The sequence below is a fragment of the Cheilinus undulatus genome, linkage group 2 (assembly GCF_018320785.1).
Source record: "Cheilinus undulatus linkage group 2, ASM1832078v1, whole genome shotgun sequence".
Lineage (NCBI taxonomy): Eukaryota > Metazoa > Chordata > Actinopteri > Labriformes > Labridae > Cheilinus > Cheilinus undulatus.
The window spans coordinates 46,076,294-46,100,753 of NC_054866.1; the positions used below are offsets into that span (position 1 = coordinate 46,076,294).

General features: G+C 37.2%; 1 protein-coding gene across 1 annotated transcript; it reads left to right on the top strand.

The window, feature by feature from the left end:
- The first annotated feature begins 1,097 nt into the window (after positions 1-1,097).
- st14a (ST14 transmembrane serine protease matriptase a) lies at positions 1,098-24,028 on the top strand. Its single transcript, XM_041795981.1, has 19 exons — positions 1,098-1,529; positions 5,565-5,724; positions 8,776-8,906; positions 9,014-9,084; positions 10,439-10,605; positions 10,714-10,749; positions 11,617-11,851; positions 13,880-14,022; positions 14,504-14,607; positions 14,721-14,833; positions 14,915-15,051; positions 15,132-15,236; positions 15,336-15,443; positions 15,543-15,659; positions 17,513-17,635; positions 17,815-17,998; positions 20,320-20,591; positions 21,919-22,055; positions 23,156-24,028. Exons 1-19 carry the CDS (start codon positions 1,488-1,490, stop codon positions 23,312-23,314), a joined length of 2,544 nt encoding a protein of 847 aa, XP_041651915.1. The 5' UTR covers positions 1,098-1,487; the 3' UTR covers positions 23,315-24,028.
- The last annotated feature ends 432 nt before the right edge of the window (positions 24,029-24,460 follow it).

The following is a 24,460-nucleotide window of genomic DNA, read 5'->3' on the forward strand; positions in this document are numbered from 1 at the left end:
CATTTTATTAAGAAAGATTTAGTGTGTATTGAAACAAATGAACGTCTAGCTCTACATCCAACATGTAGTCCCTCTCCTTACTCAGTGCTGCCTACAAGTCAATTCAAAATATCAATAAATTACAAAACAAGAGAAAATCTTTACTGAAAACATGAGAAATTGAAAGAAAATCTTAGATTGTGTTGTTCTTTACAAACAATTAGAAAGAAAAATTTCATGGAGTATAACTTTTTTATTTTTTCAAATTTATTTGAACTTTGAAAATCTCATTTAAAAATCTCATCATCTGTTCATACATTTAGCTTAAACTGTTTTATTTGGTATTTTTTGGTACAGCACATTACATTAAGCATTAATTTGCATATTAGTTTATATAAATTTGGATTCAATCAATCCTAAAGAAAGTCATTTGTAAAAGTCTAGCCCTCTGGAAGCGAGAGTAAAATTATAGTGGGTGCCCATCTCTGTCCTCAAGCATCTGAAGACACCAGATAGATGTTTGTGGAGCCCCACAGATAATTTCAGTGTCTAAAATTATCCCTTCTTAGTTAAGAAATACTAAAATATCCACACAGATAGTGGGGGTTTCATTCTGATGGGACGTCTCATTTACTCAAACAGAAACCCATCATTGCTCATCATGGATGTTAAAAAGTGGAGGTGAATCAGCAGAAATTAGTCATCATCGTCATCTCTATTGTATCACGCAAGCGCGAGCATGTTCGATAAAATCACGTGACTGAAACTAAAAGGCTGTACATCCTCAGCAAGGTATATATAGCCTAAATTATTGGTACATCTTAAAAACCCCATATCTTATTTTATTAAAATTGCTTGATAATGACCCCGGAAAACATTCAAGCCCGGATCCGCTTTAAGCAATATATATATATATATATATATATTTTTTTTTTTTTTTTTACATTTATTTATCCAGCTAATACTACTGCCAGTTAATCATACACTTTTTCTGAACTTTTTTATTCATTAAAAAGGGGGAAAAAATGACTTTACAGTCTCGTCCTTACCTGAGTCAGGTAAACAGGAAGTCCCCGCAGGTGTATTCGGGGGTGGAGACACGCCTGCAGAAACACGAAACTCCCGGAAAGTATTTTTAATCCTGTTTCCACAGTTTCTCTCCGTCAGGAGTCACACCAGCAGGTAGTCGGCACATTCTGGACAGGTAGACCTTCGCGGACATCTCGGCAGGAAAGGAGACTTCTTTTAAAAACTCAAGCGGACGTTTTTATTCTCTAAACTCTCATCTGGTTCGATTTTTTAGTAACAACAGGTGGGTTTTCTTCGTTAACGAGCACACGGACTGTCCCTTTGGCGACCAGGCCTGCAGTTTCACGTCGACAAACAGCCTGTGGGTGGCTCAGAAACAGTCACAAGAAATTGACAAGAAGAGGAGACGTTAAGGAGGGATAAGGAGTGGTTCAGGTGTTTTGGTTTTATTTGAGCAGTGTAGTCCACACTCAGCCCTGATGGACTACATGGACAGTGGACTGAGGTACACCCCAAAGTCGGTAAGTGTTCTTCCTCTGTTGAGCCTAAATGTGTCATTTATCTAACCTCTTTTTTTTTTGTTGTTCTGTAAAGTTTGGTGTCAAATGGTCTTTCAATGGGTGCATGTGTGGTTCATAAGTGACCCAGAGTGTCAGAGTCAAACTTAAAGGGATTAGTATGTTAGTGTTAAATGAACCTGCATACCCGCAGCAAACCTGTCAGACATGCGATAGAAAGAGCACTCGTGTTTTCATTCCACACACAGACCTACATACAACACTGAAAAGGGTGTCACGGTATACAAGCTGCCCTACCAACAACACTCTGGTTTGCAAGAGGAAAACTGAGACACTAATTTTAATGACTGGAAACAAACGACCAAGGCCATCCATGAGGGGGCTTTCTGGGACCCAGCCAAATGGGGGGCCCATGGAGGTCAGGAAAATCATTTTAATCTGTGATAACCAGATTTTACATTTAACCTGAATAATAACCACTCTCATCAAAGCATCAATTAATGAATTTTATTTAATTATTTATGCTGTAGTACAGTACAGCCTTTTAACCCATTTTACCCTTTTTGATAATATTAACAGTGTGAAAATTGACAAAATGGGATAACAGGAGAGAAAAAAAATGGCTATGAAAGGCAAAATAATTAATTCACCAATTGTAAAAAGAGGCAAAAAAAAAGCTGAAAATTGACAAAATGGGATAACAGGAGAGAAAAAAAATGGCTATGAAAGGCAAAATTACACAAAAAAATGGTGAAAATCAGTTAAAAGTGGCAAAATGTACTAAAAGTGTCCAAAATTAGCAAAAACTTGCAAAAAAATTGGTTAAAAGAGAGAAAAATGGGATAGCAACAGCAAAAACGGGCTTAGCAAGGCAAAAACGGTTGGAGATAAGGTGAAAAGCAGTTAAAAAGTGGCAAAAAGTGGGTTCAAAGTGGCATAAATTGGTGAAAACTGATTAAACTAACAGCAGCTAAATGGGCTATGAAAGGCAAAATGGCCTGGAAGAAATGTTGTGGTTAAAAGCTGCCAAGTGGGTTAAAAGTGGCAAAGATTTGCCAAAAACTGTAAAAATTTGTTTGAAGTGGCATAAAAAGGTGGGAACGCTGATGAAGAGGGGTCTAAAAGTGGAAGGCATAAGTAGGTTGAGTATCAGGACCCAATAATAACTTGTTGCATTCTTCAGCTTCAAAATGAAGTAACTATTTGCTAGGCTAGGATGCTAGCATCAATGCTACTTATCCAACAGACACTTGCACTGATATCAATAAGTGACAGCTGGATAGGGCTAATTCGCTATTTATTTTTCAGGGGCCCTGTCAATTCTGTGGGCAGACTGTGGCACTAAAAAACGGAGAGATCCAACTTTAATTTCTGAAGGTTGTGATTGGGAAGGCTACTAATGGCAGGCAAAGGGCATTAAAACTTGTCATACCCATGTCAGTGAGAGTCACTATTGGATCGATAAGGCCGTCTAGATTTCTTTAGCGATGGATGGCACAGGGTTGTCATTAGGGCTGCAAATAATCACAATATGAGCTTAGGCAATTCACATATCACAAAAGTTTGAACTCATCACAGGAAATAAGAAAAATCGTGATATGCAATGACGACTTTACACAGTCACTGTTTTTATGCAAATTAAATGAAAACTCAAATTTAGTGTTAAAAATGCTTGATTTTATTGGATTCATAAGAAAGGTTGCAATTATTCTTACAATTTTCATAATACTGAGAGTCATCACTCATCTTATTTTCTATTGTAGTGCAAAAAAAGTCTGCAGCAATTTTGCACAATAAATGTTTTTTTTAAAGTCTCTGTATTTTTTAATACTGCAGATCATCAAAATAACAGGAATTCTTTCATTTTTGGGCTTTTCATGCTTTTATTTAGAGAGGAGGACAGTGGCTAGAGTTGAAAACAAGGATGAAAGATCCAGTGAGAGACAATGAGGAAAGGAGCTATAGGCCAGACTTTAACCCCACTTACATTGGACACAACTTAACCGCTTGGCCATCTGTGTCCCTATGTTTTATCCTTTTAAAGCATGTTATCAAAAACCTATCACATATTTTGACCACCTTAATAACAAAATCCACTTACCTTACCTTAAAACTATAGAGGATACTCTGCATAGCCTAATACCTAATATAAATACCCCGTAACCTTAAACTTTCCTGGAAAAGTTGTTAGTTTTAAAGTACATTTCTCAGGGGGCCTTAAATAAACCATACGGAAACCTCCCTCAGCTTCATCCATGAAGGTTAGGAAGCAACGATTGAGGGCTGACACATGAATTCCTCTTGGTTCCTCCACCTTGTTGTGACTTGTTCATTTGACTCCTTCTTTTCTGTAGACAAAAATACATTTGCAATCACTCCAAAACATCAGTGTATTGTGATTTACACAATGCCCTTCAGTCAGAGAATTTGTCCTCTGGGGCACACTGGAGCAGAAGTTAGTCGTATTGCTGTGCTAATTTAGCATGTTTTAAACGCTGACAGTCAGGCCTGGTGATCAGTAGCAGCGATTTTAACATTAAATGATTAGGATCCATAAGTCTGTTCCTGTTCACAAGAATCAAAAGTAAAAAACTAGTGACAGAAAAAATAGGAGTTGGTCAGATGTGGTAAAATATAGTTCTGTTCAATAGTAACATTCAAAAACACCTTAAGCAGTGAAAGCATGATACATGAAATATATTTGGTTGAATAATAAAATAGAGGAAATGCTGTAATAAGGCCATTAAAAGAGAAACATGAAACATGCAAAGCCTCCTCTCACAGTTCTGCCATGCACTAGATTTGATTGTTCAGCCCTCACAGATGCCAGGTAATTAAATCCTCCCATGTCATGTGTGTTAGGTTTGGGGTTGTCATGATACAAGATTTTTAAACTTTAATTTAAAATGAGTAACAATAAAAGTATACTGATATGTGATTTTACACCATGGTGGCAAAAACAGACATTCAGGTACATGATAGTGGGTATTTTCTTTTTCTTTTTTTTCTCTGTTTAATGATCAAATTTACAGGCAAACTTCTGCACACTGTCTGAACTGCACCTACTGAAAAGTTACCTGTTTTTGTGCAATTTAGACAGTGTGCAGGTAGTGCCTACAGTTTTTGATAGATTCATTCGTCACCTTTGCACCTGATAGATGTAGTCTTTTACAGTACTTTTTAATACAATTTATCTGTAAAATATCAGTGTTGAACATTTGCCAACCCTAATTTGTTTTTTACAAGTAGTAAAAAAAAGACATGCACACCAGTAACTATGAGAGTAACTTCTTAAATCTTCTTGTTGTGAAACTTCTGGGTTGAGTTACAGGAAATCTTTAAAATCTTTGAAACAGCTCAGAGATATGAAATCATGCTTTGTGGTTAGTTTATGTAGTTTAGTGTCCTTTGACCTTTAATGTTACTCTCCAGTATAATGAGCGTTCAGAGAAACTTGTTGTGTTCCTCTTCAGATCTGTGAGTGGTTCGCTCCCAGCAGGTTTGACAGGATTTTGCATGGTGAAACCTTTGTACTCCCTCCCCTCTTGATGTAACCACAGAGCCGTGACTCATGCATGAAGTCCCTCTCTCATTCATTAACAGTGCCAAACACTGAAACTGTGCTTTATGTTTTTATGTGCAGATTTAAAATGAAGTATATTCAGATTTCACTTCTTTGAAAAGTCTATTTTAAAGAACACCATCTTTTTTCTTATTCAGAACCTAATTAGTCACCACAGGCTTGGTCATTCCTTCACCTATACATGTACCTGCTTGTTGTTTACAGCTGTCACTTGTCCTCCGTTGATTATCTATTTAGATAAAGAAGAACAGAAACTGCTGCTCTGCCTTAAAGCATAAATAAAATCAACAATCAGTAAAGAAACAGCTTCTGAAGCTCCATGTCTGTGTGGTTTTACTGTCTTGTTACTTGGTTTGCATAATTATTTGGAGTTTATTGTTAACCTAAAGTGATTTTTTGACTCTTGTGTCTTGTACATTCATTTACCATAAGCTGTCTGCCTGTGTGTCTCCTAGGACAAAGACTGGGATACCTCTGTCCAGTTCCTGCCAGCTTCAGATAACAAGAAGCTTGAGAAGAAAAAAGGTCCGGGGAAAATTGGAGCTGTGATCGCCGTGGTGATCTTTGCTGCTGTCATTGCACTTATGACTGGACTGCTGGTCTGGCATTTCCATTGTAAGAACCCCCTCTTTAATACTGAAAAGATCAAGAAAACACAAACACAAAATTACTTTAACTTCATGGTAAGCCTTGCTACAAAATTAGTAACATAATTAACAAAATTAGGCTATTTACAGTATTAATCTACACCATTAGTTCCCAACTTAGAGTCCCGGCCATTCAGGATAAAACACTGAATAGTCTAGACAAAGATCTTTTGGGAAGAACAAGTGTTTACCACTTATTCTTTCAGTTAAGGTCACGTTTATATTTGAAAGCAAATAACCACTTTTTCATGTAGGTTCTAACTGAGGGGGGTTTATTTAATACAAACTGGGGTAAAGCATGCTGGGGGAAGCATTATGCTTTTGTGTTGTTTGTCTTCAGCTGGAACTGGGTCACAAAATCTCCAGGTATCTTCTAGGAAGCTGAAAATAAAGAAGAATTTCACCTTAAAATGTGACAATGATCCAAAGCAAACATGTAAATCTACTAAAGAATAGCTTCACCAGATGATTAAAGTTATTAAGGATCCAGACCTGTTCTGCTGAAAATCTGTTGGGGAACCTGAAGAGGGCTGTGCACAGAAATCCCCCCGTGATCTGACAGATTTTGAGCACTTTTGCAAGACAGAATGGACAAATTCCTTCAAGTCAAGACAGACTATACTAATAGACTCCCAGCTAAAAAGACTGAGTGTTTCAATGAACTCAGAGGGAGCTTTAGCAAAGTTTTAGCTGAGTGTTGGGTATATTTATACAACCAGGCTGCTCAAATATGTTTCAAGGACCTAATTGTATCTGAAAGGGTTTTTGTTATTATTTGCCGTCATCTGGATGGATTGACTTTTTTGGCCCTTAACGTTTATGAAAGGATATCCAAGATGCCCATTCAGAATTGCTTCAATAGCACCACCTAACAGTATATAAAGTTAAAGCCTCTTACTTTGACTTTTTATTGTAGATCTTTGAAATTTTATGTGCTGATGCAGCTTGAGGAGATCTAAAGAAAAGCTTCTTGGGATAACACTGTAGCAGTTTCTCAAAGTCCAGGATCCTTCCTCTATAAATTGTACAACTTTTAGCCAGTGCTGTCTAATAGCATCATATAATCATGCTGTATTTAATAATATGATCCTATAATCATATTCATCACACTATATTATCATAAAATGTAATTATATAAAATAACCATATTCTATGGTGCTACTATTACCCTTTTAGCTTTACTTTGATGACATAGAATAATGATGATAACATATTTACAGTGGAAATGGGACATGTAAAAGTGTATTGAGCACTTGTGGACCCGGTTTCCCTCTGATATTGCACAATTTATTTTTTTGAGGAGAAGAAAAACGGTGTGCGCTGGATTGTATTATTTCTTCTATGGTACAAAAAGAAGAACCGTGCCTTTCTAAGGAAAATTATCTTCATGCATGACAATGCACCATCTCGTGCTGCAAAGAATACCGCTGTGTCATTGGCTGCTATTTGCATAAAAGGAGAGAAACTCATGGTGTGGCCCCCATCCTCCCCTGACCTCAACCTTGTTGAGAACCTTTGGAGCATCCTCAAGCTAAAGATCTATGAGGGTGAGAGGCAGTTCACATCAAAACAGCAGCTCCGGGAGGCTGTTCTGACATCTTGCAAAGAAATTCAAGTAGAAGCTCTCAAAAAAAAAACTCACAAATTCAATGGATGCAAGGATGGTGAAGGTGATATCAAAGAAGGGGTCCTATGTTAACATGTAACTTGGCCTGTTAGGATGTTTTTGATTGAAAAAGCTTTTAATTTCAGTAAATATGACCTCCTTATACTGCAAATTCAACAAATTACCATTTTCAGTTCTTTACAACCTCTAAAATATTCTGAAAGTATGTTGTGCATAATAATTTGGAACAGTGCATTTTGACTTTTTTATCTTTGAAAAAAAAAAGTTATCAGTGTGAGGTTTATTTGATAAAATCTGATTTATGCTCTAATGGATAATGACTTGAAAATTATACTGACTGTCATTTGCATTGAATATTTAGGAAAATCAGAGAAAATGTCATTTGCATAATAATTTGGAACATGGTGTATGTGCATCCTTGGGAATTCTCTGTTTGAAGGACTCAGTCCATCCTCGATATTGCACATCGATAACGTAGTATCCTTCAAAAACAGCTGTTCGAGGATCTCTCTCTGGCTTTGAGAAACAGCATCTATCTCCAACAGGAAATCTGCCATTTGGAATGAATTAGCAAGAAAAGGGGCTATTTTTTCCCTTTCCAGAGCTCATATCTGGACTAACTCGTCCTAGGGAATTAAAGGGAAATAAAGTTTACTTTAGAGGAGGAAAAAGTTCTAAAATCAAATGTCTTGGTCTTCATTTTTTAATATCACAAAAATGTGGCATTTTCACAGAGATGCGTAGACTTTTTATATCCACTGTAAACCAAGTGGAGTCAAGAAAGTGAAAAGTTTGCTCTGTCATGAAACGTTTGTCATTCATTTCATATAGGATAAAATTACTGACAATTTTGTTTGTGTAGCACCAATTCAATACCAAAGTTATCTCAAGACACTTTACAAAGAGGGCAGGTCCAGACCGTCCCCTCTGAAGTAGCCTGTTGTGATAAAGACCAGCGTAAATCACCTTGAGCTCAGCACTAGCAGTATTTAGCCTGTTACAGTGGCGGGGGAAACCTTCCCTTTAATGAGCAGAATGAGACTCATGCTGATGCCCATCTGCAATCTTTTTTGTAAATCAGCTTATAAATTATTTGTAGAGTCCTATAAGGAGGACTTAAAAGAACAGACCCTTCTACTAATGCACAGTTCTCTTATTTTGTTTTTTTATAAAACAGACACATATTTTCTAAAACTGATTTGACTTTTTTGTCCAGTCTAGTGCAGAGGAAGTAAAAACATGTTCAGAAAGATCTTATTGCATATTCTTGAGATAAAATTAGTATTTTATGAAGAAAAAAAGCAAAACAGAGAAAGTTAAAAACAAGAGCAGACAAAAGCAGCTTCAGGTGGAAATAAAGTAAGGTGACGTCTTTTGGATTTTTCTTTGCAGTCCGTAAAGATTTGCGGGTCAAGAAGATGTACAGCGGCTCAATGCGGATCACCAACCAAGTGTTTGAAGACGCCTACGAGAACTCTAACAGCACTGAGTTTAAAGCACTGGCAAAGCAGGTTACAACACAGGTAAGCGCTAAAAGGACATCCACCTGCACTCCAAGCAATGTCTTTAAGTCTTTTCACCATAAATCTTCCCCCTTACTGTATTCTGTTTTTACTTCTGTCTGTTTCAGCTCAAAGCCATCTATTCTAAAAGTCCACAGCTGGCAAAATACTATGTTGGTTCCACAGTTCAAGCTTTCAGGTATGGCACTGAAACTGGAGAAATAAGGTGTTATCAATGAGTTTAATTTTAGAGGATCGCTTTCATTCCTTTATGTACACAAGCATGTTGGCAGGATGTCTCAGGAACATGTTTGGAGGAAAAAGAACAGTTGGCTTAGTGCAGTGGTTTTCAACTGGTGGGATAGAACTCATAGTGGGCCGCAGAGCAGTTTTCAGTGGGCCACAGATGTGCCTAGAAGAAAAACAGTGGTAGAACGTCTTTAATGTATGAAAGACCTGAGTGGACATGCATCCATACATTTCATTTTACTCTGTTTTGCCATGATAAGGGCTCAATTTTGGTTGTTTTTTTGAGCTCTCAACTTACTCATCTTGTAGTATGGGTTAACAAAGCTGGTTTTCCTATGATGATGTGTAAATTCATAGAGCTATCTAAGACACAGTCAAAATCACACATTCTCAAGGGAAACAGAGAAAATTATATAACCCATATTGGCTTTTGCAATGATGTGTTTTTTTTTTTAAACATCTTTGATTCGTCCTGTCTCTTTGTTCAGTCATATGCATTACGTAATCAGGGGTCCCCACACCAGCATTTTTAATTACTTCCGCCAAGGAGGTTATGTGATCAGGTGGGTTTGTTAGTTTGTTAGCAACATAACTCAAAAAGTTATGGACCGATTTTGATGAAAATTTTCAGGAAATGGCATAAGGAAGAACTGATTAGATTTTAGGGGTGATCCAGATCACTGTCTGGATCCAGGAATTTTTTGAAGGATTCTTTACTATTGGGAGATAGGGCTGAGCTGCATTGGCGGAGGTCTGCGCTCTCTGAGTGCTTTTCTAGTTCAAATTTGGGTCACTGTTCCTCCTTACAAAGATGGTGGTGGGTCCTTAGGCTAGTCCAGTTAAGAATCACTGGCTTAGGGCAGTGTTTCCCAAACTTATTTTCTGGTGGCCCACTTTTTAGAAGGAATGCTCTGTCCCTTGGGCAGCAGCTGTCTAGTCTGGAACAATGAGTTTCTTTTTTATCAGCCAAGCATCCATGACTTCCTGCCATCCAGTGGCTGGTAGAGCCTTGTTTTGTGTTTTCCCATGGTGGAGAGGTTGAGAGTTATAGGGGGGAGCTTCCATGTGGCTGTAATGTGCATTAATCACTATAGCAAATAAATCCTGAAAACTCATTTGCTGACCTAAAAAAATCACCCATCTCTGGGTCCCAACCCAGACTTTGGTTAGGGTAGTTGATGGACTACTTTATGTTGTTTAAAAGAATGCAAGTTTGATGGATTGTGCGCGTCTGATCTCTGTTCTTTTAGTGCATTTTTACTTTTCACCTCTAATCTGTTGAATTTTGGTCTTATTGCTCCTAGTGAAGGCAGCGTTATTGCTTACTACCTGTCTGAATTCAGCGTCCCTGCTGGCCAGGAGGCCTCTGTGGACAAAGCCATGACTTCATTGGACAAGCTTGTGGACAAAGAGCAGCGTTCCGTGCAGAGGGCAGGCAACTCCCTGTTGTTTGACGACGTGGTGTCTTCAGGTAGACTCAAAGTAACTAAAACAGACTACTGTTGTTTGTGATCAAGTCTGTTTTATGATGAATCCTCATCTTATTTATGTTTGTCTTTTTTGTGTGTTTTTCTCACAGGACTTGATGAACGCTTACTGTCAAGATCGTTCAGCGGTAAGTGCTTACTCTGCTAATGCTGTCATTTTTTACTAGCATTATCTGTGATGACAGCAAAAGATCAGAACATCAAAACATCAGACTTGTCCTCCCACCTGGAGTGAATCATTATGTGATTTAAGTTTAAGTTTAGTTTAGGGGGAGGGGATAAAATGCTTTTAAATCAAATAGATGTGAAGGTACAGTAGCAATGCGAATCAAACCACGCATAAAAAACAAAGCAGAGAAGAGCAGACATAGAAACTTTCAGCGTTTCAGTTTTCATTTTTAATACATTTGCCCAAAAATCAAAAATTCTGTTTCACTTTGTTATTATGGGGTATTGAGTGTAGATTAAGAGGATTCTACTGAAGCATCAGGCTGCAAAATAAGAAAATGGAAAAAAGCAAAGTTGGTCTGAACACTTTATGAATGCACTGTATATCAAAGTTTTATATTTTCTATTCAATATCCTGATATAAATTTTAGACATGCTGTAAAGTCATATTTTGAATTTTCATTTGATGTTGAAATTAGAGGTTTAATAAGACATGAAATCGTGTGAAAATTGCTGAAACTGTGAAATGAATGTTCTACATTGCCTCTTTTTACCTGGCAAAGGTTATGATTTATTTACTTATAACTTAGTTTTATTGTTAATATCATAAAAGGCAGAGTGATATATTAATATATTACAGAGAGTAGTAACAGATTCATGATTTTATGCAACTTTGCATTTACAATAGTAATATATTGATGAATTTACTATAGTATTACCGGGTTAAATTTGTAAATGTGACATTTACTTTGAGCTTAATGGGCTTTTTTGTTCTTGTGTCTTTAAATTACAGTAAAGACCACTCATAAACTTTGTTTTTGTGTCAGGTTTTTTCAACTATGCAGAACATACAAGGACCAATAAAATTGGGCAGATCCAGTCCCCTGGCTTTCCAGACCGTCCTTATCCCAGTAACACCTTCCTCCAGTGGAGGCTGAGAGCAGACTACAACCACATCATCAAACTTGAGTTTGACACCATGAATCTGGAAGAGGACTGCAAGAATGACTTCGTCAAAATCTACGACTCCTTGGTGGCTATTGAAAGCCGTGTCATGGAAGAGTGAGTTTTCCCTTTGCATGATTCAAATACAGCTCTATGCAGAAAATAAACTCACTGCGTGGTGCTTAAGCTTGTGTTTAAGGCCCTCTGCTGGCCGAGTTTTTAGCCTTGTATTGCACATAAAGTTCAGTATCCGTGTGTAGCCTCATAAGATAAAACAAGAAATGAAACTGAATTCCAAACCTGGTTGCAATAGGCTGGAAATTTGAGATTGTGATCCATCCCTCCAAACCAGAAAAGCAACATACAACCAGGAAGCAACCAGGTCCTTAAAAAAAGAAACTTCTACATGTGGATGATATTTTTTCTCCTATATACAAGTCTGTGTGCATTGTGCATGATAGTAGGGTTGCAAGATGTGCAAAGAGTGCAAAAATGCTGACTTGACATGATCTGATATATAAAATATACAAGCATGTGGACAGATTTACATGAGGTAGATAAGATCATTTAAGAAAGTCTGCATTAATTAGTGAAAATGTGCATACTATGAGGTGAGGCATTTTACAGCAGTGAGCTCTCTTACAGCATTTGAGTTACAGTATATAGATTAAGTAGTGCAAATTTGCATTTGAATAGAGGTATTACAGCAGTGAACTTTTTACAGCATTTGAGTTACAGTAAATGGATTAATTAATGCAAATGTGGATATGAGGGTAGGCATTTTACCCAAGGTGAGCTTTCTTTTAGTATTTGAGTTACAGAAAATAGATTAATTAGTGCAAATGTGCATATGAGGTGAGGTATTTTACAACCGTGAGCTTTCTTTCAGTATTTGAGTTACAGTATATAGATTAATTAGGGGAAATGTGGATATGAGGTGAGGCATTTTACCACAGTGAGCTTTCTCATAGTTTTTGAGTTATAGTAAATACATTAATTTGCTGTGTTAATATATTTGTCTGTGACTCCTGGTAAAATCTCAGAAAAGGCACTGATTGTTGAAATACTGTTTACCAACAGTAAGTTTTAAATAGTCACTCAGGCTTTTGCTGTCAGATTGATGGTACAAAAAACATGCAATTCAAACAACATCAAATGTTCACCAAGGTAGCAGTTGTGTACTCACTCATACATTAGGCAGGAAGTTTCACCCTTGGCAGCAGAACTCTTTGTTTTTTCTCAGAACAACAAAAGCATATTAGGTCTCTTAACGGTCACCCTTATTGTAATAAGTAAAAAAAATGCAGCTGTCTGTTGGTTAACAGCCTACACCGCAGAGATCTGTGGTAAAGTTTTAATCTTAGCTGGCAAAGCCTGACAACATTGTGAGCCTTAATTAGTCAATAACAACCCAGTATTGTAAGGGGAATGTTTGAGATTGATTTCAGAGATCCTTACTAGTATACGACATGGATAAACCATATTTTTACCAAGAAAAACTAAATTGTTATTAAAAATTATAGCAGAACTTAGCACGAATCAGGGCTGGGTCCTGGTAGCGAAGGGGTTAGTGCTGATACCTCAGTAAGAGTTCCTGGTTCGAGTCCCAAATTAGACTTTTAGTGTGGATTTTGCATGCTCTCCCATACATGCATGGTTTTCTCTGGCTACTCTAGCTTCCTCACTTAGACCAAAGTCGTACTCCTTGGATTAGATGGTGCCTTTGAATTCACCAAAGATGCAACTACAAGCATGGTTGCTTGTTTTATACGTCTTCCCTGTGATTGACTGACAACCAGTCTATTGGCTCCATCCTTCTATGACACCAAACTGCATGAGCGGTCTACATAATGGTTGGAATTGACTTCAAATCAACTTGTCTTGGGGACAGCATATTTCAGACTAGCAACAAGAAAAAGGGTTCAATATGCAAGTCTGCAGGGGCCCTAGCAGAGGCTGCTCATGTTACACCAAGTATTAGTCCAAGTGATAACCATTAAATAAATATTATAAACAGTATTAAAATAGCCAGAGTAGTAAATAAGTATACATTACGGCAAGTGATAACATGTAGAACTATCAACACTGTTACAACAGCACATCAGGAATATCTTGTTTACTTTATTTCTCTTTTTCTCCCAACAGAATGTGTGGGTACTACTCACCCAGTGAACCAATGACCTTCTTGTCCTCTGGTAACGTCATGCTGGTGACAATGGCCACAAACGAGAGGAAGAGCTACCCCGGATTTAGAGCACAAGTCTCACAAATCCCACGTGGAAGTAGAAGTATGATCTCAAGACTTAACAGATTCTGAGGCCTTTTCTACATGTAGGCGGGTATTTCTGAAAACTGAGGTTTTTCTGAGCACTGTAACCTTCCATACACACGCACACAAATTTCAGGTCACTGAAAATGCACCTGTCTGAAAATACAATCCAGGTTAAAGAATCTCTTATTGCAGTGTTTATGTGTACACTGGAGAAACAGAGACGTGGGCCCGTTAGTTCACACTGTGGGCCAGCTGGCCCTCTATTTAATGCCACTGGTGTGCAGTGTTATCATTTTTGTTTTGATGGCAGTGATGGATACTAAACTTGTGTTGGAGTTAACTTTGCTTGCTGGACTTTTGACATACTAATACATACAGTGTCTATAAACAGTATCTGCCTATGTGTAGACAAGGCCTGACTGAAGCTCACTTGTGCCTCTTCATAAGATGTAAAACCATGAAGTCTAATATCAGGCACTCATATTTTTTTTCTAAAGGCCTAACATGTGGTGGCCAGCTAGCTGGTGACAAAGGACGCTTTACATCCCCTAATTTCCCAAATTACTATCCTCCTCGGACTCTGTGTCGCTGGACAATCCAGGTAAGATGTCTGTGTTATATCAACAGAAATGCACTGCTATGTCAAATTCTGCTCTGTTTTTCACTGAAAGCTCTCATGAAGTAGTTTTTTTCTCATTTCTGTCAATCACTAAGGTTCCTGCTGGTAAGTTAGTGAAGGTGACGTTCAACAAGTTCCTCTTGTCGGAGCCTGGGCAGGGAAACAAGAAGGACTGTCGCAAAGACTTTGTACAGGTCAATGGAAAGAAGTGAGTCTATTTCTGTATGAAAACTATGAAGGAATTGCATAATAGATCAGACGTGTCACTGCTTGTGCGTCTCCTCCCAAGATTCTGTGGAGAAGAGCCTGATGGAACAGTGACTGAAACCAGCACCACCAACACAATGGATGTGACTTTTTACTCTGACTCCTCCTATGTGGACCGAGGTTTTGATGCTGAGTTTGAAGCCATTGACATTAAAGATCGTAAGCCGCTCTGTTTTTGCTTAATGAGGATAGTTTCTTGTCATTAGGCAAATATCTCATATGGAGCCTGTCCTCCACAGCTTGTCCAAAGAAGTTCCAGTGCAGAAATCAGCGGTGTATAAAGTTAGAGCTCCGGTGTGATGGATGGAATGACTGTGGAGACATGAGTGAGGAATTAAACTGCAGTAAGGACTATTTATTAGTGGTGCACTAGCTGTGGTTCAGCTACATTTCATGCCCTCAACACCTATATCACACAAAGTAAGTTTAACTGTTTCTTCCAGAGTGCAACTCAACAGATATCACATGTAAAAATGGACTTTGTAAGCCCATGTTCTGGAAATGCGACGGCATTGATGACTGTGGAGACCGCACAGATGAACAGAACTGTGGTAAGACATTGTAGATTAGATGGAGAATGTACTGAATTCGACCAAATCGCTATATTTTAACTGAGTGTTCTTACACCTGTGTGTGTGTTTTAATCAAAGGTGGATGTAGTAGTGGACATATATCATGCAAGAATAACAAATGTGTCTCTGAGAAGAAACGCTGTGATGGAAATGACGACTGCGGGGACGGGACAGATGAGCTCGACTGCAGGAGAGGTAAGACTTGTTTTCTCCGAGAGTGCAGAAATGTTTCTAGATATAAGACAAGATATGTTTACCTTAATAATACAACTCTAATTCCAAAAAGGTTAGGGCGCTGTGTAAAATGTAAACAAAAATGGAATGCAAATGTTTGCAACTCTCATAAACCATATTCTATTCATAGTAGGACATAAAAGACTATATATTTGACTGCAACAACACATATCAAAAAAGTAGAGGCAGGACAACAAAAGGCTGTAAAAGTGGGTTTTACTATTGTAAAATATCTGGCAGAGCATTTTGCAACTAATTTGGTTAATTCACCACAGGTCCGTAACATGACTTGGTATAAAAGGAGCATTTTAGAGAGGCAGAGAATCTCAGGAGTATAGAAAGGCCCAAGTCACCCATTTCTGAAAAATTCTAAAAATTGTTGAACAATTTCAGGAAAATATTACTCAGTGTAAAATTGTGATGACTTTGAATATCCCACCACCTACCAAGGTTATAATAGTTTTTCATTCGTTTTTATTTTTATTTCGTTTTTTCTTTCTGTGTTCAATTTCAGTTTAGTTTTAATTACTCTTTACTGCTGTATTGTTAGTTTAGTTCAGTTTTTATTTTGCAAAAATGCTTCATTTTAGTTTAGTTTTTATTAGTTTTAGTGTTAGTTTTAGTTTTTTTAAGGATAGATGTCAGGGTTGAGTGAACATCATACATTTAAAAAATATTCCAAGTAGCTACTCTTTACTTATTGCTTTATTGATTTAAAGTTCATGTTTGAATACAACTTCAGACATAAAACTACCCGTGTGAAGTCTTAACCGATCAATCAGGACATTTCGCACTCCCCAGACTTGGGTGTAGGTGCAAGTCAGTGTGGTTGCCAAAGATTAAAATTAAGGTATTTGGTCTCTATTTTTATTTTATTTTAGTTGGTTTTGTAAGCGCGCTGTGCAGTTTGAGTTAGTTTTCGTTTTTTTGGCAAAGCCTTGGTAAAGATTTTATGTAGTTTCAGTTGACTAAAATGATTTTCACATTTTAGTTTTAGTTATTAGGTAGCTTTAGTTAACTATAATAACCTGGCCATCTACAATACATAATATCAAAAGATTCAGAGATTCTGGAAAAATCTTTGTGCGCAAGGGACAAGGATGAAGGTCAGTTTTGGATGCTTGTGATCTTTGGGCCCTCAGGTGGTACTACATTAAAAACAGGCATGATTCTGTACTGGAAATCACTGCATGGGCTCAGGAACACTTCCAGAAATCATTGTCTGTCAACACAGTTCACCATGCAAATGCCAGTAAGAGCTGTGTCATGCAAAGAAGAAGCCATATGTGAACACAATCCAGAAATGCCACTTTCTTCTCTGGACCGATCCTCATGTAAAATGCTCTAAGGGAAAATGGAAAACTGTTCTGTGGTAAGATGATCAAAATTTGAAATTCTCTTTGGAAACTGCGGACGCTATGTCCTGTGGACTAAAGAAGAGAGGGACAATCCAGCTTGTTATCAGTGCACAGTTCAAAAGCCTGCATCTCTGATTGATAGTATGGGCTTGCATTAGTGTCTATGGCGGGGGCAGCTTACACATGTGGAAAGGCACTATCAATGCTGACTATTCAGACAAAAAACACATTAGTTTATTTGTATAAGTCAATTCATTCAAAATTATCTGAAAACACATAAAAAGAGGGCAGGTCTAGCCCATACCCGCTGATATATTATTATAAAGAACCAACAACTTATGAATGTTATTATTGCTTTATGTCCACTAACGGGTATCTGATTATGACAAAGTCAGCTACAACTTTAAAAGACAATAAATGAACTGAATATGGTGTACTTCCTCTCTCTCTTTTTAGTCACTGATACAAGCTGCACTGATCTTACATATCGATGTAAAAACAACAAATGTATCAGTAAAGTGAACCCAGAGTGTGACGGGACACGGGACTGTGAAGACGGGTCGGATGAGGAGAACTGTGGTATGTCACGTATAAAACTTTAGTGAGGGCATGTTCTTTAGCTCAGATCAAAAACTAGCTATTATCTCCATCTGCATTTTTACCTTGCATAACAAAACAGATGTGAGCTTCCACCTACTCAAGCATCACAACAAGCTGCAACAAGCCCACCCTGTGGCTGATTGATTGTTTGTTTGCAGACTGCGGGAAACGTTTGTCTAAGACGTCCCGTATCGTGGGCGGTCAGGATGCTGAGGATGGAGAGTTTCCCTGGCAAGTCAGCCTCCATGTCAGAAACTTTGGTCATGTATGTGGAGCGTCCATCATCAGTCAACGCTGGCTGGTCACCGCTGCCCACTGTGTGCAAGATGACGGCAAGAGGAGGTAGCATCTAAATTTCAGCTTTCTGTTCTCACTGGCAACTATTGATGTTAAATTTTCTACATAATCTGACAAAACGTGATCATACTCTCAGATCAGGATGCTCTGAAATCTATTTATTGCTTTATTTAATGCCAGTGGCTTAGATATGCTATTCTGCTATTTAAGTTGTATGGCTTATTTCAAATAAACACAAAACATCATGCTGATCATTTAGTCCATTGGATCCCAGCCTAACCCTGGACCCCTGGGGGGGGGCAAAGATCTTAGAGGGGGCGCGAGGCTTTGTCTGCTCTGAGGGGGCCAAAATTAGATTTGCAAGTATTGACTAAAATCATGATAAAGCAGTTATTAAGAAGTTTACACGCAGGTATTTTGATAAGAAAAACAAAAAGACAAAATTAAAATCTATGTTGATTTTTGACAGCAGTGTGTCTCTTTTTCTTCTCTCATGTCTCTTTGTGGGGTTCCACCTTTCTTAGATACATGTAGAGGGGGCTACAAGAAAAATTGGTTTTTGTTTTCTTGGAGGAGAAAATACAGTCATTAGATTCAGTACTTGCAGTGTTTGAGTAAAAAGATTAGTAACTAGTATGGTAAGTAGATTAACTGGTGCAAATACGCATATGGGGTGAGGACTTTTACCACATAGAGCCTTCTTACAGAATCTGCGTTACAGGAAATAGATTAATTATTTGCAGCATTTGAGAACAATGAAAAATGAAGCTAAAATATAAAAAGTGTTTAAAAAATGTAAAGTTACATTACAGTATTATAATAAAAATATTAATCGAAAATAGAGCTGTCAGAGATTACATTTTTTTAATTGTTAATAATCTGTAATTAGTTGCAATTAATCACACCCTTTTTTTCACATTTTAAAATTCATGTATTTTGCATTCAGAACCGTTGTGTCATTTTGTTTTTTTCTTCCATCTTAAACTTCCTGTGTGGTTATAGACCTGCTTTTATAGGTAGGTCAAAGATTATAACATGAACTCAACCAAAGAAAAAAGGAACTTGATATGGACTTAAATAGAAATAAGTAAACTGTAAAATGGTAAATGTTTGATAATTTAAGGTGCAGAGGACTTTTCACTTTTCCAGTGAGCTGTCTGTATGTTTTTTATTTTAGTGAAATTAAACATTATAGAGAGTAGGGCTGAACTATTTGGGAAAATAATCTAAGTATGATCTTGTTTCCCAATTTTGCAATAGCATTTTAAATTGTGATTATTTTTTAAGTTCCTCATCTTATGTATTTCTCAACAAACGTGCATAAAAACCCATTCTTTACTATAACAGATGTATTTGCTAGATCAAGGGACTAACAGTTTTGAATGAAAATCTTTATTGTGATCATTTTGACTTATATTGCATAATCAATATAAGTTGTATTGAAAGGAATAATTATTTTATGCCATATTTTTATAAGAAGACAAACATTAACAAAACAAGAAAAGCAGGATTTTTTTTAAATCATTCTAGAAAAAAATGGCACTTGAATGTTTGCATGATGTGTAGTGCGTAACATCTCTGTCTCAAAAAATGTATTGAACTGATTTTTTAAAAACATTTCACGTCATAGAAATGTTGCAGTAAAATTGCAGTAGGACATGTTGTGATTTAATCCAAATTTTTATTAATCATCCAGCCCTATCAGAGAGTAGTGGACATATTTTACATCATTGTGGCTGCAGGAAGAATCTGATGTGGAACAAAAGTGTGCTTAAAGGGAAATAAATCATGTGATTAATTTTGATTGAAAAGGTAAATGCACAAATTGCGGCTCATAGTTAATTGCGATTAATCTCGACAACCCTAAATATAAGGTAATAGTATAATAAAAGGCAGCAGTAAATGAGTGAGTGTTGAACCTTGATTTGAACGAGTTTCAGAAAACCTGCAGTTTTCTGGACATTAGATCGGATCATAAAACTAAGCTCTCTATTTTTGGTACTGATGCTGTGAGCAGGAAACAGACTTGTCACAGATGATCTGATTGGCCTGAATGATTTGTATTGTAAGAGGAGGTCACTGAAGTAAACCAAACATAAAACCTTTTCAGGACCTCAGTTGAAGTTAAAGATGCATGTTTACACTGTTTTAGTCTCACACTGGTGTCACTTCTGCAGCACAATCCAAAGTTAGAGCAATCAGGTTAACATCCTGATACAGAAGCTCTTCTCTCAGCACATATTCTACTGTTAATACATTTTCTCTAAAATAAAAAAAACATGCTTTTTCCTAATATGATGCTCTGAGTGTTTTCTGATGTGATGATGTATCAGTTAATGGTTTAATGTTTTGATGTGTATCCTCAGATACTCCCAGCCAGGCACATGGGAAGCTTACCTCGGTCTGCACAACCAGAGAGCCATTGGAAACACCGTGGTGAGGAGGAGTCTCAAGCGGATCATATCCCACCCCAACTATAACGCATACACCTTTGACAATGACATTGCTCTGATGGAGCTGGACAGTCCTATCAACTACTCCGAACACATCCAGCCCATCTGCTTACCTGCTGCGCAACACGACTTTCAAACTGGTAGCAACGTGTGGATCACAGGGTGGGGCGCCACTAGAGAAGGAGGTGAGTACCAACAAACAATCTTTTGTCATTTTGATGAGTGTTTCTTAAAGAAGGATGAGGCGCAAACTATTTATAGGATATCAATAAAACAGTTGCAGTTTCATATCTACGAGTTTGACTCAGGAAACTATGGTTCATTCTCTCTCACCTTTCTCCACATATCACCTGTCTTGTCTCCGTACATCTCCTTACATCAAGTAAAGGCTTGAACAGTGTTAATGTCATTGACTAAAACTATTCGTCGACAGCCTTTTTTTTCATGACAAATACTAGACTAAAGCTAACAAAAACAGATCTGTGATGACTAAAATTGACAAAAACTAAGTTAATTTTTCATCAAGATGACTAAAACTAGACTAAAATGTAATGTAGTTTTCATCGGACATTCAAAATCCATGATATTTCTCCACTATGGGTAAATCTGTCAAAAAACAGTGCATCTGAGGAGTAGGTGGCCTAGTGGTTAAAGGCGCCCCCCATGTACTTTTTATGGACTAAACTAGACTAAAATGTTTTGAGTTTTCATGGACTAAAACTAGACTAATACTAAAAAGGGTAGAAATTACTAAACTGTGACTAAAACTAATATGCATTTCACTTAAAGACCAAAACTAACACTAAAATTAAAAACAGCTGCCAAAATTAACACTGGACTAGAAAGCACAAAAAGTCATAACAGTAAACATACAGTGCCTATTAAAGTATTCACCCCCTTTTGTTGATTTTATAAATCAATCATGGTCAAGATAATTTGATTTTTTTACAAGAACAATACAAAAAAATGTATTATGTTGACATTCCATCACAGAAATCTGTTTTCACTTTGACATTAAGGATATTTTTTTGTATTTTTGGTCCAAAAAAAGCCAAATAATGTAATAACTGAAAGGGTAAAACATCCAAGGGGAGGAATACTTTCTATAGGCACTGAAGTCATCGCTGTTTTAAGAAGAGGTGCAATATCATGCCCCGCAGGTCAAATGGAAGCCTTTAAATCTATTGAAGGGTGTAAAAATCATTAATTTCTGATGTAAAGTGATGCTTCTCATGTATAGGGCAATGAAGAATAAGAACTCATGCCTGGCAATCACATGCCTCCAGGAACTTTCCAAATGCCAAACACTGAAAGCACAGGTGTGGGTCAGGAAGAAAGGGCTGGGGTGTTTTCTGTGGTACAAATAATTTAAGCAAGGGTTGATCATGAGACCTAATGACCTTTACCACTGACCTTTGGCCTTATTTATGTTTGAGACTCGACATGATGTGTATTATTTATACATGAACGTAAGCATGATGGTATTCTTCTGTTTGTGTGTTTGTTTTTAAGGATTTGCTGCAACTGTGCTCCAAAAGGCCCAGGTTCGAATCATTAATCATTCAGTGTGTGACACTTTGCTGGGCGGGCAGCTCACATCACGGATGACGTGTGCTGGAGTGCTAAGTGGAGGAGTCGATGCTTGTCAGGTGATGAAAGACCCTTTATCATCATACCACTGCTCTTGTCTTACTGTATATCTTTATCTTTTATATTTCGTGTTTTATCTAAAGAAACTTTTCCTTGGAATATTTTTGAATACTTTTTAAAACCATGTCAGACAGAGTATACCATCACTTATTGTAAAAACGCTTTCATTTTAAATTGTCTCCTTGTATAAGCACTAGAGTGCTTAAAAACCAGGTAAAGTTTCCCAAAGTGGTCAAGCAATCATATGCTGCAAATAAACTCCACTGTCCCATCATTATGGAAATGAAACCCAACACCTAAGTGGAAAAATTTAAGAGGGCCATGCCGCCTGTTAAATACCCACTTTCAGCTTTCACCTTCAGGATGCAAGTACAGCGTCAACTGTGCAGAAAGAAACAGTTATTAAAAAAACTGTCCCTGTTGACATTAATTGTCTTAGGACACTTTAAAGTCAACCTGCTATCTCACAGTGCATGCAGCACTTTAAACATAAGTTTAAGGATAAGTTTTAACAGATCTGGTCTAAATGGACGGAGTACATAAAACCTGTAAGATATGATTTTAGTTGAACCCACCTTATACATGTGATAATACACTTTTATCATATCTTGTTTTTTGGGGGGGTTTATTTTGTTGTTGTTGTTGTTGTTTTTTGAATACCTGAATGTATTTCTCTGATGTATGATCTCTGGACATTCACGAGGAGCAACTCCCTTGCTCCCTTGGTTCTGTTTTTAAAGTTGATATGACTGTTCAAAATCATAAAAAAATGAAAGCATATGCTGAAAGACTTTCTGACTCAAGTCTAAGCCGTCCCTACTTCCTGGTAGATGAAGGCCATTGACTAGTGGATAAAGAACTTAAGGTGAACGAGGAAAGTCTGTCTATGTTAAAATGCAATGGAAAGTGTAATGTCTAGCTTTTCCAAATAAAAAGAACATTTTAAATATATATATATATTTCCTAATTTTGTAAATGGATAAAGAAATGGGAAAAGAATATTGGGGGATTATTCAAAGTGACTGAATAGTGTCAGTTCCCCACTGCTTCTGTGTTGTACCTTTATACTAACATGCATTCCCCGGTGTGTCTCTGTAAGGGGGACTCTGGAGGTCCACTGTCCAGTCCGGCTGGTACTCGAATGTTCCTTGCAGGAGTGGTGAGCTGGGGCGATGGCTGTGCCCGCAGGAACAAACCTGGCGTCTACACAACCGTCACCAAATACCGTGGATGGATCAAACAAGTGGCAGGAGTGTAGCATCCTGCAAAACAAACAAACCAGATGCAGAGTACAGACATGAACATGGACTGTTACGTTCTACTGTACAGATTTTTACTTCAGAACATCATCTCCACTTCCAGCTAAAGTTGTGGCTGTGACTTCAGTCTGTTCTGTTCAGTAGAGAAGTTTATGTCTTCTGCTATTTTAGGAGGATCTAATTGATTCAATGTTTTTAAAATGTAAATATGTTTTTTATTCTTGTGTTTTTATCTTGTTGAGGTCTAAAGTGTGCTTTGATGTGGAGAATTGTTATGTGCTGCACAAGCAATAGATTTAAGATCTCACTGTTATACCTATGAAATTTGCATCCCAGTGTCCTGCATTTTATCAGTAGCCATAATTAGAATTACCACCTGTTATGCTTGCTGTCCTTGTTTGAATTTTATAAACTAAAAACAAAACAACAGCAAGCTCATCCCATCCTACCTCCTATGGTTTGGTATCTTATGCATTTTATCTCTGACTTTAAGAAATCCCTGAAAGTTACTGATGTGATTGCTCACTTTTTATAACAACATTCCTCATCATGATTAATTCCATTTTATTTTACCAATATGAACTTCTTTTTCAGCATTAAACAAAGTGTAAAGAAATAGGTTTGTGTTTCATACAATCTGTCAGTTTTTAGAGCATTCCTTTCACATTAAATGCTGTAAATGTGTATTTTGAAGCATATGTTTTTAAATAAAATATTTCTAATATAACCCCTGGCCAGTGTCATGAATGTTTACATACACTTACATGATATTCATGATTATTTTGGGGATATTATTGCCTTGAGGTTTTTAGATATTTGAATTGTACCTATAGCTCAAAATGTTAACTAATTGTCATCTAAATTCTTAAGTCTGCTGTGCAGCATTTACATGACAAATTATTTTTTGGATAACATTTGCATAGTACTGTCTTCCATAGAAACGGGACGTTTTAAAAAACATGTTAGTTGATTTTAACTTCCAAAGTGTCATTTTAACCACATTCTGAGTTACATGATTTTCAGTATTTGTTAGTGTTAATCCACCAGAGTCAACTGATCTAAGTCGCCTACAGTTTCAAATGTGGGGGGATGTCTAGACAGGGTTTCTCATGTCTTTGGGTAGAGTGTTTAGATGTGTTTTATAT

Excerpts from the sequence above, each read along its gene's own strand:
- st14a (XM_041795981.1), top strand. The coding sequence starts at position 1,488 with ATGGACTACATGGACAGTGGACTGAGGTACACCCCAAAGTCG. Across the intron at positions 9,085-10,438 it reads TCCACAGTTCAAGCTTTCAG|TGAAGGCAGCGTTATTGCTT; the intron begins GTATGGCACTGA and ends TATTGCTCCTAG. Across the intron at positions 15,660-17,512 it reads TGAGCTCGACTGCAGGAGAG|TCACTGATACAAGCTGCACT; the intron begins GTAAGACTTGTT and ends CTCTCTTTTTAG.